Source organism: Pan paniscus, chromosome 1 (genome assembly GCF_029289425.2).
Source record: "Pan paniscus chromosome 1, NHGRI_mPanPan1-v2.0_pri, whole genome shotgun sequence".
NCBI classification, from domain to species: Eukaryota; Metazoa; Chordata; class Mammalia; order Primates; family Hominidae; genus Pan; species Pan paniscus.
The window spans coordinates 83,603,121-83,615,547 of NC_073249.2; the positions used below are offsets into that span (position 1 = coordinate 83,603,121).

The following is a 12,427-nucleotide window of genomic DNA, read 5'->3' on the forward strand; positions in this document are numbered from 1 at the left end:
TCGGTGTGGTCCGGCTACGGGGCGGGGCCGGCGGGAGCTCCGGCCGCCGCCGCCGCCGCCGCCGCCGCCGCTGCCTCCGCCTGCCTCTCGGGCCGCCCGCTCGCCCGCCGCTGGGTGCGCTGCACGCGGGGGGCAGCCGCGGTGCAGAGGTTCATGCAGCGGCGGCGGCGGCGGCGGCTGCTGCTGCTGCCGCCGCGGAGGCAGACAGACCGGGCGCTGCCACCGCCGCCCTCCCCCGGCTCCATGCCGCCGCCGCTGCCGCCTCCTCCTCTCCGGCGAGGGGCGGGGGGCTCCGGCCCGGGGTGGGCACCATTCCTCGCAGCGCCGCTCCCCTCCCTGCCCTCGGCCCGGGCGCTGGAGCCGGCGAGGGCACCCGCTGCCTCCTAGGAGTGCACCCTCCGCGCGCCCTGCCGGAGCGAGGGGGCGGGCGTGGGCAGGCGTCGGGGCAGCGGGGACCCCGCGCGGCTGCAAGAGGAGGGGGCTTCCCCAAGGATGCCCGGCGGCTCCCCGCTCCTAGGTGCGAGCTGAGTCTGACCGGGAGCGAGCGGCGCGTCGCCATGCCGGCGTGACGGGCGCCCCCGGCTGCCCGCGCGGGCCCCCGCGCTGCCCCACGCCGCGCCGTGCCGGCACCGGGCTGCAGGATGGGCTGTATCCAAAGCATCACCTGCAAGGCGCGGATCCGGCGCGAGAACATCGTGGTGTACGATGTGTGCGCCACCATCGACCAGTGCCCCACGCGCATCGAGGAGACCTCGCCCATCGTCCTGCGCTACAAGACCCCCTACTTCAAAGCCTCCGCCCGCGTGGTCATGCCCCCCATCCCCCGCCACGAGACCTGGGTGGTGGGCTGGATTCAGGCGTGCAACCAGATGGAGTTCTTCAACACCTACAGCGACCTGGGCATGTAAGCGACTCGCCGCGCGGCACGGGAGCGGACTCTGGGCCCCCAGCTCTGCTTGCCACCTTGACCCCCCTCCCCAGCTCCTTCCTACTGCTGTCCCCATCCTCTTTCTAAACCTTCCTCCCGCCTCCTCTCCCACCTCCCTCCTCCCTACGCTTTTGTTTCAGTGACAGGGCGGGTGTAGGGAGGCTCCTTGCGAAGGCATTTTCTCGTGGTTTGCTTCTGACTTCGCAGAAACGCGAGGAGAACGGTGCGGGGCGGGAAGAACGCGACAAGGAGGATTCGAGAGGCGGAGGTGGGGATGGCTGGCGAGTGCCTGGCGAGTTTCAGGGCGCCGTCTGTGCTTTGTGGGGCTCCCCGGGAAGAGTTTGGGGGAAACCATAGAGGAGTGGAGTGGAGTGCCGGGGGCGCATGGGCTGTGCCGCGCGTCCTTTGGAGAAACCGGAGCGGGCTTGGAAGAGCAGGTCCCGGGCATCCGAGCAGGAGTTGGTGGTTCTGTCCTTGCCCTCGCGACTGTTGAAGTTTCGAACCCTTGTCCGCCCGGCCAGGGAGCCCGGAGGCGTTTCCGTCTGGAACCACAAGCCGGACACAGTTGCCTCTCTGTTTCCGCGCCCCCTGGACCAGTTCTGGTTGGGAGCTGGAAGGCACCGGGTGCGTCCCGGCCAAGAAGGGCGGATAGCCTTGTGCGAGCAGCTTTCGGCTGGCGCGGCGCGGGGTGTTTCTTATGCTAAAGGAAAGGATGGATCTCTTGTCTGTCTAGGGTCCTTACTTTTTAAAACTTTCCTAATTGCGGCACTGGAAGGGATTCCCCTGGCGCCCACCGCCGAATTCTATCGGCGAGCTGGGAGCTCTCCAACTTTCAGCAGCGCCGGTTGGTGCGCGCCGGGCTTGGCTGCTGCGGTGAAGACCAAGGATCGCCGCGGCTCCTCAACCGCCAGGGGCCGCAGGCTACGGGCGGTCGCGTCCGGGACTTTTATATTTACCAAATTTTCATAACTCCGCACCCGCCTCCTTTCAGAACTAGACTCTGAGCAGGTGGCAACGACAATAGCTAAAAGGTTTAGGGCCTGCCTTCTACCTGCTGTTACAATGTAGGTCTAGAACACCCTAATTAGCCAGTCTGCAGCCTACAGGGAAACCCTTTTTCTGGAAATTCAACCTCGTTTCACTTATTAATCTAAAACTCTAGAGCTCCCAAGGTTCGTCTATTTAATATGGATATGGGGTGGGGGAGTTCCCATTTTAAAAGGTCAAACCATCTTTTTAGCAGCAGTTTGCAGGCTTTTTATTGCACTCTTGAGAGCATGTCAGTTAACACTAGTCATAGGCGCTAAAAGAAATTTTGACAGGTCGTTGTTTCCTTTTTTCCTCCCAAAGATTTTGCACTTTTCTCTTTAAGCACAAAAGCTTAATGCTAGAGAAAACTCAATTCCTAGTGAAGAAATGTGAGGCCCAGTTTCCAATATGCCTCAGCACACTGTATTCTTCTTTCTGGAAGACAGCTAGATGTGAGAAATAGGGGATATTTTATTTGGGGCGAATCATGCCATTTAAAAACGGACATACCCTCAAAAGAATGATTATATGTGAACACATGTGTCTCTTAAAACTGCTTTTTAAAATAAATCCATTGTTTCCAGCCAAGTCAGAGAAAGCCACAGGCAGGGCAAGAGCCCTCCCTCTCATTTCCCTGGCCTCACCCTGATGGCAGTGAGTTGCTGGAGGACAGCAAGTGCTCCCCACAACAGGCTGGGGCCCCTGGTAGAGGAAGCCAGGAGTGACTGTGCAGAAGCAGCCTCACTTTTCCCAAGACTGCACAGCGGAGCTCTCTGTTGCCTCAAATCTCTTATGAATAAGTAAAAGCAAATATATAAATACAGAATTATTTCCGTAAAACTTACTTTACCTTAGGAGAAGTCAAGTTGAGATATAAACAGACATGGTAGTTGAACTTCCTGGAATCTATAGGGAAGGTATGTCCTCACTGGAACCAACTTTAATGGATATGAATCAGTGACAGGATTCCTGACCCTTCCCCACTGAATCCTTGCATTTGGGATTTGGAAAGTGGTTTTGTTTTTAAACTGCCACTTTTGATGTTTTAAGATTCTTGGTTTTCATGTAGATGTAGGAGAGCAAAAATAGACCCCCAATAAATCATAAAGCATATTATTATAGATTTTTGTCCACAGTCTACCTGTTTCTTCATGGTTGCAATAATTGTTGTGTGTTTAAGGCCACTTTGGAGCCCAAATTTGAATGAACCAATTTCCACAAGATATTTATGCCTGGAAAATTTTGCTAGTGTAAACTTTTTAATGGGAACTCATATTGCATGAAAGTTGCTGCAGTCTATTAGTTATTATGTCTACTTTAGCCAATATCTGGATTGTAAAAAATAGCATGGAGTGATTTTTCACCCCTGTGCAGTGTTCTGTCACATGAACCACAATATGGTGAAAGGGTTTGGATTAGAAAACTGCCTTTTCAATATTTTGAAAAGGATTGTGCCAGAGGAAATCCACAACATAAAATGGCAAGAAACTTCTGTTTACAGGATTGAAAGAAAGCCTGAGGTTTTGTGGTTTAAATTGTAAACTTTTCCAAGAAGGGGTAGGCTTCTAAAAGAACATTTGAAATAGTTGATGGCTATGATAGCCAGAGCTTAATTTGAACTTGAACTCATTGCCATGGCACTTCCTCGAATGATTCTATAGAAACCAGGCTGGTGAAGAGTTGTGGCACCTATTTATTTCTCATTTGGCCCTGGTGAATCTTGCTAGTGCAGCCTTGAACAGACTGCTGCAAGTCTTCATCCCTCGGGGAGGAAGGGCTCCTGACTCTCTCAATCAACCTGTCAATATACAAACATTTACCAAATGCTTCTGCTGTGCAGGCAGCAGCACCAAAGAAAAAGGAATATGCAGGCAGTTTTCACTGCTTCTCATTATAAGACGACACATGCAGAGAAAAGCAGCGCTCTTTGGTGGTGTGGAAGAAATGCCTGAGAGAGCTGGGGGGCCAAGCAGGGTGTTCTAGAGGTGAATGGACTCAAGGTGAACTCTGAGGTACAGGTAATATTCAGGTAGGCAAGGAGGAGGGACTAATTCCAAAGGGGAAGACCAGCAAAGATATGGAGGTAGGAAAATAGAAGGTGTTTTAAGGGGGCATAAGTGGGCCAGAGTGGAGTGTTCAAGAAGGAGAACAGTAGGAGATGAGGTTTGAAAGGTAGCTTGGGGTCTGTTGGGTGGGCCCAGAATAACACAGTCTGGAAAAGGAAAAGATTAAAGTCAGATCTTGACCAGACAGAGGATGTCAGGAAGCTCTTCCTATCTTCTTTATACCTCTTGAGTATGCAGAAGCTTTCCAACAGAAGTGGAAGACGTTTATAATGGAACAGTTTTGAATGCTGGAGTACAACGCTGAAGAGGTTTCCTGAGTAAGATTTGAGCAAGGAATGGGGCTCTTGTGCCAGGGTTGAATGAGATGAAAACAAGGTCAGGCAAAACCAGCAATAGCTAAAGGCCCTTCTCATTCTCTTTGAGTCTTCTGGGGCTATAAGGGAACTCTCCATGGTCAGGCTGGGCTGATAGTATGGAAACCATCTCCACTGCCAATTTGGAAATCTTTGGCCTGTGTGAAACTTTAGGAAGTCATAGCTCAGTCATAGCTTCAAGAGACAGCTCCTGCCTGTCCCTCTACTCCTCCTTCAGAATCAAGATTATTGAGGATTTGGCTGTACCTGCTCACCTCTGTTGCCTATTCAGTTTAGTCCAAGCTGATTTCTATCCATTCTGAAACTGCTCTTGCTAAGTTCGTCTGTGATTTCCATGTTGCCGAATCCCTCAGACACTTTTGAGAGACTCACCGTTTCAGCAGCATTCCTTGTAGACGGGCTTCTCTGTATGGAACTACTCCCATCTTTTAGCTTCTATGCTGTTTTTCCGCTGTTCCTCTAACTCCATCTTACCGCAAAGTACAGTTAATGGGACTTTTTTCTCCTTGTTCTATGCTTTCCTTGGGTAATTTCATCCATCCTAATGGTGAGAGATAACCTCTATGATACACAGTCACCTCCAGTCCAGATGTGTGTGTGTCTTCGCACAATGATGACATGACACAATGAAAGACATCTCAAGCTTAGGGTATCCAGACCCGAACTCTCGATCCCCACTATAGCTCCCACTCTAAATCTGCACCTTTGCCATTCTTCATCTTAGTAAACAACACCTCCACTCTTTGAGTTGCTCAAGCGAAACCATCTGTATGTCACCCTAGATATTTCTCCACACATCCAGCCCATCATTAAATCCTACTGATCCCATCTCCAGAATATGTGTGTAATCCAGCCACCACTCTCTCTGTCTAGGACATGTCACCATTAACTGTCACCTGTTCTTGTAGAGACTTTCTAACTGAACCTGTCACCACCATTCTTGTCCCCCTCCAGTCTGCCTCCCACATAGCAGCCAGAGTGATATATTAAAAATGTAGATGTTATTAGTTTCTTGCTTAAACCTTTTAATAACTTACCATTGCAATTGGAATAAAATGGGAAAATCTCTTGCATGGGAGGCCGAGGCAGGTGGATCACTTGAGCCCAGGAGTTCAAGACCAGCCTGACCAAGATGGTGAAACCCCATCTCTACTAAAAATTCCAAAAAGTAGCTGGGCATGGTGGCACACGCCTGTAAACCCATTTACTCTGGTGGCTGAGGCACGAGAATTGCTTGAGCCTGGGAGGTGGAGGTTGCAGTGAACCAAGATCGCACACTCCAGCCTGGCTGACAGAGCGAGAGTCTGTTTCAAAAAAAAAAAGAAAGAAAATCTCTTTCTGTTCTATGATTTTCTGTTCGTAAGCCATGTCAGCCTTCTTCCAGTCTTTCAAAAGAACCAACTTTATCCCAACTCAGAACGTTTCCATATGCCGCTCTCCATCTGAAATGTGCTTCCTCCCTGCACTGCTCTAGCTACTTCCTGCCCCTCATTCCGGTCTCAGCCGCTATCTCCTCTGAGAGGCTATCCCTGATCTCACAGCTGAAATTGGGATCCTCCTGTTCTTTTCCTTCAAGATGCGCTGTTCTTATACTGGTTACCATTACTAAGAATATAATTACTGAGAATATAATTGTTTACTTAATTTCTGACTTGTCCACTACAGTGTAAATTTCATGAAAGCAGATGTCATGTCCATCTTGTTTATGAACAGTGCATGGCCCATAGCAGATGTTCAAGAAACATTTGATACAAAATAAACGAATGAACTATTTTTCTGACCTCAAATAGTCTATGTCCTCTTCAACAAATAATGTCTCTTCAAAGTTAGCTTTTCATGTTAAACCTAAGCCTGAACCCACAAAGATCTTGAACCCAAGACACTCCAGCAGTTACTTAGCACTAATATATAGTTTAACTCCGCTGTGCTTTTGCGTTATTTGTCCTGTGTTACCCCACCAGATGGTTTGTTTCTCAGCACAGGGCTTACTTCTGTCACTTCCTCTGTCTCCCTGAGGTGTTCTGTACACTGGGAGTGGTGTTCAGCAAACACCGAGCCTTGCTCTCATATCACCTACGTGCTGTAAAGTGGCATTCAGTGTGTACCCAAGGAGACCTTGTTGTGGCACTGTTCCACCTGCATCACTAACTCATTAATCCCGGACTTGTGGAGGAGAAGGCTAAAGGCCTTGGCTAGTACAGTTATGTCCCCCAAGCTAGAGCTCCCCTTTTTGTTACCAGTTACACGCTGCTACATGCCCAGTGTGGCTTTAAGTGTGACCTTCATTGGTGACCATAGAGATGGTCACACAGTTGGGCATTTTGCTCTCGAGGACCAGATCAGCCCATCTGTCCAGGGAGCCTGATGAGTCTCCAGGCCACTTGACCAATACGCATTCTCCCCCCACCATTTCCATTTCATTCCAATCAGGAGGCTCATGGTCTGGAAATAACCAGAACTGCTTCTCAGCAGAAACACTGGGGATGCCAATCTAGAGCATCAGATGGGAAAGCAGGATCCAGTTCTTTTATTAAAGTCCTGAGTGCCCTTGGAGGGGAGATGACCCTTTGCCTTTAATCTCCTCCATCTCTGCAAAAGAGGAGCAGCAGAGGATTAACCGGTCTTATCAGGGAAGCATTAAGCTCACTGGAGATAAAGCACAACTCTGGAGTCAAAGGAGGAGTTGGAGAGATAGGGGAGGAAACAAATGATTAGGGAAAGATGTAGAGGGGGAGAAACAAATGGGAAGTTAACAAAATGTGGCTTGTGTAGCCTGGGATATTAATCTGCATTCCAGGGCACTGGATGGGTTGGGGAAAGCAAGGACAGGAGATGGACTGTGAGGGCATCAGACTGCAAAGTATCAGTGACCTTCCACAGGCAGCAGGGACAAATGCTGTTTTAGGGGCAGGTCTGCAGAGGCATCATGTTCCAGGTTAAGGATGCAGACTGGCAAGTGAAAGGGAAATGCAAAGTCTGGTGTGGGGTGTGCAGTCCCAAATATCCCCTTTCCTTCTAATTCATACTGCATTCTGATCTCATCTGACCCTCTCATCTGACCCTCTCATCTGATCCCCCTGGTTCTTGGGAACTAGGTACTATTGTCATGCTGATCTTACTGATGAGGAAACTGAGTCTCAGGGGGTTGGGTAACCTGCCTGAGGCCATACATCAAGTAAGTGGCCGAGCTGAGACTGCAAGCCATGTCTTCTGACCCTGTGTCCTGGCTTTCTATATACTGCCACAGTTTGGCCTGTGAGGGGGACAGGTCAGCCCTCCATATCAGCACAAGAAAAGTTAGTAGTTATGGCCGCCGTTACTGTCATCATGCACCTAGCTCTTTTCCTCAAAGCTTCTTCCAAGGAAGCCTAGGGTTGCCCAAAGGCTCCAAGTAGTTGATAGCATGGCTTTCTTCTTACCCAGCTTCCTTCCCTGGACCACTTTGGTCTACTGATAAGAAAAAGTTGTCACAGATAACAGAGGGGCCACAACTTCTGTTGTGTTAACACCAAGCAGGCCACAAGAAGTGGCTGTCATTTATAAGTTGGTTATTATGGACTCCTTTGAGAAGATAAATAACAGGAAATTAGCAGTAGCAGAGCTTCCTGGTGAATACTTACAAAGAAGCAGAGTCCTCGTGGTGCTGAGGGTCCCTGGAAGGGATTGGTGCCTGCCTGCACACCAACAGCAGAGCTGCCCACAGAGTGGGATATTCCCCCACAGAGGCAGAGTCATCAGGCAAGTTGCCTCTTATTCTCACTAATCCAAATCAGTGTGGTATTTAAGGATGGTTCTAGAGTTGTTGTTGTTGTTGTTTTGGGTTTTAGTAAAGAAGGTGTGAGTGTGCCTGTGCCAGGAGAGTTGTCCAGATCGAGGAACGTCTGGAGATGCTGTTTGGGAAGGAAAAGAAAGAGAAGGGAAATAACACACGTGAAAGGTCTATGTGCCCGGCACTGTGCAGGGTGCTTTCCATGCATGGCCTCATTGAAATCTTACCCAGTGAGGGAAGTTATCCTATTGTGAGGTCCAGGGATGCTCAGTAGCTAGCTCAAGGCCTCATGGCCAGCAAGGAGCCGTGCCAGGAGTCTAGCTCATGTGCTCTGACTACTCTGGTTCTTTTTAAAAATTATTTATTTATTTATCTATCCGTCTATCTGAGATAAGTCTTGCTCTGTTACCCAGGCTGGAGTGCAGTGGCACAATCACAGCTCATTGCAGCCTGGATCCCCTGGGCCCAAGTGATTCTCCCACCTCAGCCTCCCGCGTAGTTGGGACCACAGTCATGTACCACCACACCTGACTAGTATTCTGTTTCTAATAGATGATGGCCTTATCTTCCAGGAAGGGGGTTCTCTGAACTTGCTTTGCAAAATAGTGATAACGGACCTAGCTTTATTGGTTTTCTCTGATTTCTATATTTCCTCACTGCTTTGGAAACAGAGTAAGTTGCTCTGAGATCATGTGTGTGAACCTCCTTGCATTCCCCTTGAGAATGGCATTGGTGGTTAGCTGTAAGAGCCATATCTTTGTGAGGGGCCAGGAGTAAAGACAGCAGGGAATAAGTTCCTTTCATGCTGAGGAGCACATTCCTTGGGAGCAGGGGGACGACATCCTCAGTTCTCAGGCTGCAAGCTGGTTGGTCTGGGCTGTAGCTTTTAGCTGTGTGCCTACACCTTCAGGCCCTAATGGGCAGCCCTGGGCCCTAGCAGACAGTCACCCAGACTACCCAGGTACTGGATATGGATAGCTATTCATCCCTCAAACTCTCCGGGCAGTTGCTGTTCGGGTGGATGATTAGGAAGAGAAGGAGAACAAGGATTCCCATCTGGTGGTGGAAGGGACCCCTGGCTTTGTCATCAGCTCATTGGACATACCTCTGGCTCCCAAGAATTCCTGCACTGTTCCTTTTCTCGAGGCCCATGTGGACCCTGCTCCCTCATTAGGTTCTGGGGTACATGCCAGTTGGAACTGTTCACTGTGCCAGTGGAAGATTTAGTTGCTGGTTCCCCAGCGCAGGGTTCCAGTCAGAAGATCTGGGTCCCAGTGCCAGCTGCATGACCTTTGGCAGGTCCCTTAATAAGCCAGCATCTAGTTTGCCTGTACATAAATGGACAGTAATAAGATCTCCCCTATCCTAATGCCATAGGGATTAGGAATCAACACTTGTGATTTTTGTTATTACAGAGCATGCTCGTTATTATTGCTAGAGGATGACTGTGGATCAGCCTTAAGGAACAGGAAGGTTGTGGCTGTGACCCTGCAACTTCCCTGGACAGAGAAGCATTCAGACTCTGGAGAGGGGTCTCTGGCATGTCAGCTATACAAACCTCCCCTACAAACCCACTCAAAGATAGAGGGGAGGAGAAAGGCTTGCTCTGTACATCTGGAGCCAGGGCTGTTTTCTGTTCAAACTCAGAGGAAGGCATTGGAGCCCCCTCGCCCCCTTGACGTCATGTCACTCAGAAGTCACCCTCCTTGTTCTCCTCTAAGCTGTAGACTTTGGGAAGCCTCCAGGACCCTGGCTGCTCCTAATCCCTAGGCATGATGCCTGCAGCCTAGCCACATCCTTATGGGGACTTCCTGTCCCATCCCTGAGCCCTTCTTTGGTAACAGTATCACTCAGGCTGGGGGAAGGAGCTACAGTTTGTCCAAGCCAAGGACTTGAGGGTGGGGTGATGCTGGAGCATGTGAGCCATGCTGTTCATGCTCAGGAAGGTTGTGCAATTTCCACCTTAGGGGGACAGTGAGACCAACACCTGAAATCATTTGTGTCCAAAGCTATTTTTAAGGTACTTTATTCTTTGCAGGTCCCTTTCTTGATTTTTGTTTTCTTTATAAGGGGACCTCTCATAATTAACCTCACAATAATCATGAAACATGTAGGACAACAGTTATTCCTATTTCAGATAAGCAAGCTGAGGCCTAAGGAGATTAAATTATGTGCCCAAGGTCATCCTGGCAAGCACTGGTAGACTCAGGCCTGATGCTCAGGCATCCCACCTCCTCTCCCAGTGCCCTCCATACTGAGTCCATGATCAGCCAACCAAGAATGGGAGTCAGGGATGGGAGAGGTCATCCTCAGAGCCATGTGCATTGGGCACCTCTGGCTCAGCCAGCATGTGGACACTTTTAGGGGCATCATTTATGATGTCTGAAGACAAGAGAGGGTAAACAGGACCACCTAAATGTCTTCAACAAGTGCAAAGAGAAATTTTCAGGCTGTCAGATTAAAACAAGATAAATAAGGCCATTTTGTTATTAAAACAAAATAAAGGATGGCACATCAACAGGGTCACTGTGCGAGGCCTGCCTCGCAAAGCCTCTGGCTGGCTCCTGCTCCTGGGGCCTGACCTTTCAGAGCCGGCTGGTGGGCCTGTGTCCGGCACAGGCTCTCAGAGGCTGTTAGAGGCCTGGCTAATGGGAAGCGGTAAATCGGCATCCGCAGTCAGCACTTTCTGCAGCATCCTGAAAGAGCAGGCAGAGGCTTCTGGGGCATGCATGGCGGCAGGTACAGGCTTTGGCAAGTCCAAGAGCTGCCAGAAACAGGCAAATTAGATGTTGCTTTGCCCTCTGCATGGGGGCTCAGGCTGGGATATGTAGGGGAAGAGAGGCGTGAAGGGAATCAGACATGCCCGTTCTGTGAGAGCAGGATCTTACTTACCTTCTATTCCCTCTCCCGAGACCACACATGCTGAGCCTCCATTCCAAAATGGCAGTCCCCACACCTGAGCTGGGCAAATCAATTCAAGAATAGATTTTTTGTTATCACTTAATGATTTGAGAATCTGTTTCAAGCTTCCACGAACCATCTTCACTTTCTTTAGGAAGGATGAGTGATTTGTGCCACAAACTAACCCCCAACCTCCTGTTGAAGTTATTTTCTTGACGTTCAGAACCAAGGAGCCTGTCTTTTGCTAAGAAACCTGTACACACTGAGTGATGGGCAGCTATGTGCTCGTCTGTCTCCCCATGAAACCATGAGCAATTTACTCAACTTGATGATGATAACAACTAGTGTGTGCCAGATGCTTTAGATGCACTGTCTGTAAAGTAGGTAGCACCATTGTTTTCCTCATATTAGAGATGAAGCGGAGGCCTACAGCGGTTGGATAACATGCCCAGCATTACTCAGCTAAGTAGTGCCAGAGCCAGATTTAGAAAGCAGGTCAAATTAATTCCTGTGACTCCTTATGATGTTGTACTGCCTCATAAGGGTTGAATGAATGAATGTCCAAATGAATGAATGATCAGGAAGTATTCAGGATATTGCTTGAGTGTTTGCTTTTGTCCTTGCTGAGGAGACTTGGGAAACAAAAGGTTTAAATCAAATTGGAAATGACTAGTCTCCTCGCCTCCCAGCTGCCTGGTTCACTCAGCTGCTCAGGATGTGATAGTAATGAAACCAGGGTCTTGGGATCAGACCCAGGGGACCATCCCAGCACCAGAGGCAGTCCTCTGTCCTTTCAGCTACCTCACAGGTGACTGTTACCAGCTACCAGTCACAGCAGGGTCTTGATTAAAGAGTAGAGAAATGGCCAGAAGAATGCAAGTGGTAGATCAACAGAATCATCCTTAACTTACAGGGTGTTAGGATGGTGCGGGAAATCATCTAGCTCATTTGCTTCTTTTACAGATGGGGACGCTGAAGCCCAGAAAAGGGCAGTGCCACAACTAGTGAGGGACAGAACCAGGACTCAGACTCAGGTCCATGGGCCTGGATCACTGGCTAATTCTGTGGGTCAGGGCTGGAGGCACCCAGCACACCTAGTCTTCAAGGCAGCAGTCAGTGGTCACCACCCCCTGTTTTTTCATCACTGCCTGCCCCTGCCCCCCAACCAGGTTTGCTGAGGGTCCAGGTCTTCAGGCAGAGATGGCCACCTGCCCAGGAAAGGAAAGTACACAGGGTGCAGGAAGAATCCATCCCTTGGCAGCACAGAGAGGAACTCACATCATCCCAAGGGATGTCTACACAGTTGCCAGGAGCAGAGAGTCCAGCCTGTTTTCAGTGTCTATATGCAGTGATTAGCAAG

The 12,427-nt window shown here is 49.7% G+C and overlaps 1 protein-coding gene across 3 annotated transcripts in view; it reads left to right on the forward strand.

Moving 5' to 3' along the window:
• Positions 1 to 641: 641 nt before the first annotated feature.
• The window catches only part of FAM78B (family with sequence similarity 78 member B), a 110,126-nt gene continuing 98,340 nt past the window's right edge, over positions 642 to 12,427 (forward strand). For all 3 annotated transcript variants that reach the window (XM_008978419.6, XM_034939542.4, XM_057302241.2), the window contains exon 1: positions 642 to 904. In XM_008978419.6, the coding sequence (XP_008976667.3) occupies positions 642 to 904 (263 nt within the window). The remainder of the gene's footprint in view (positions 905 to 12,427) is intronic.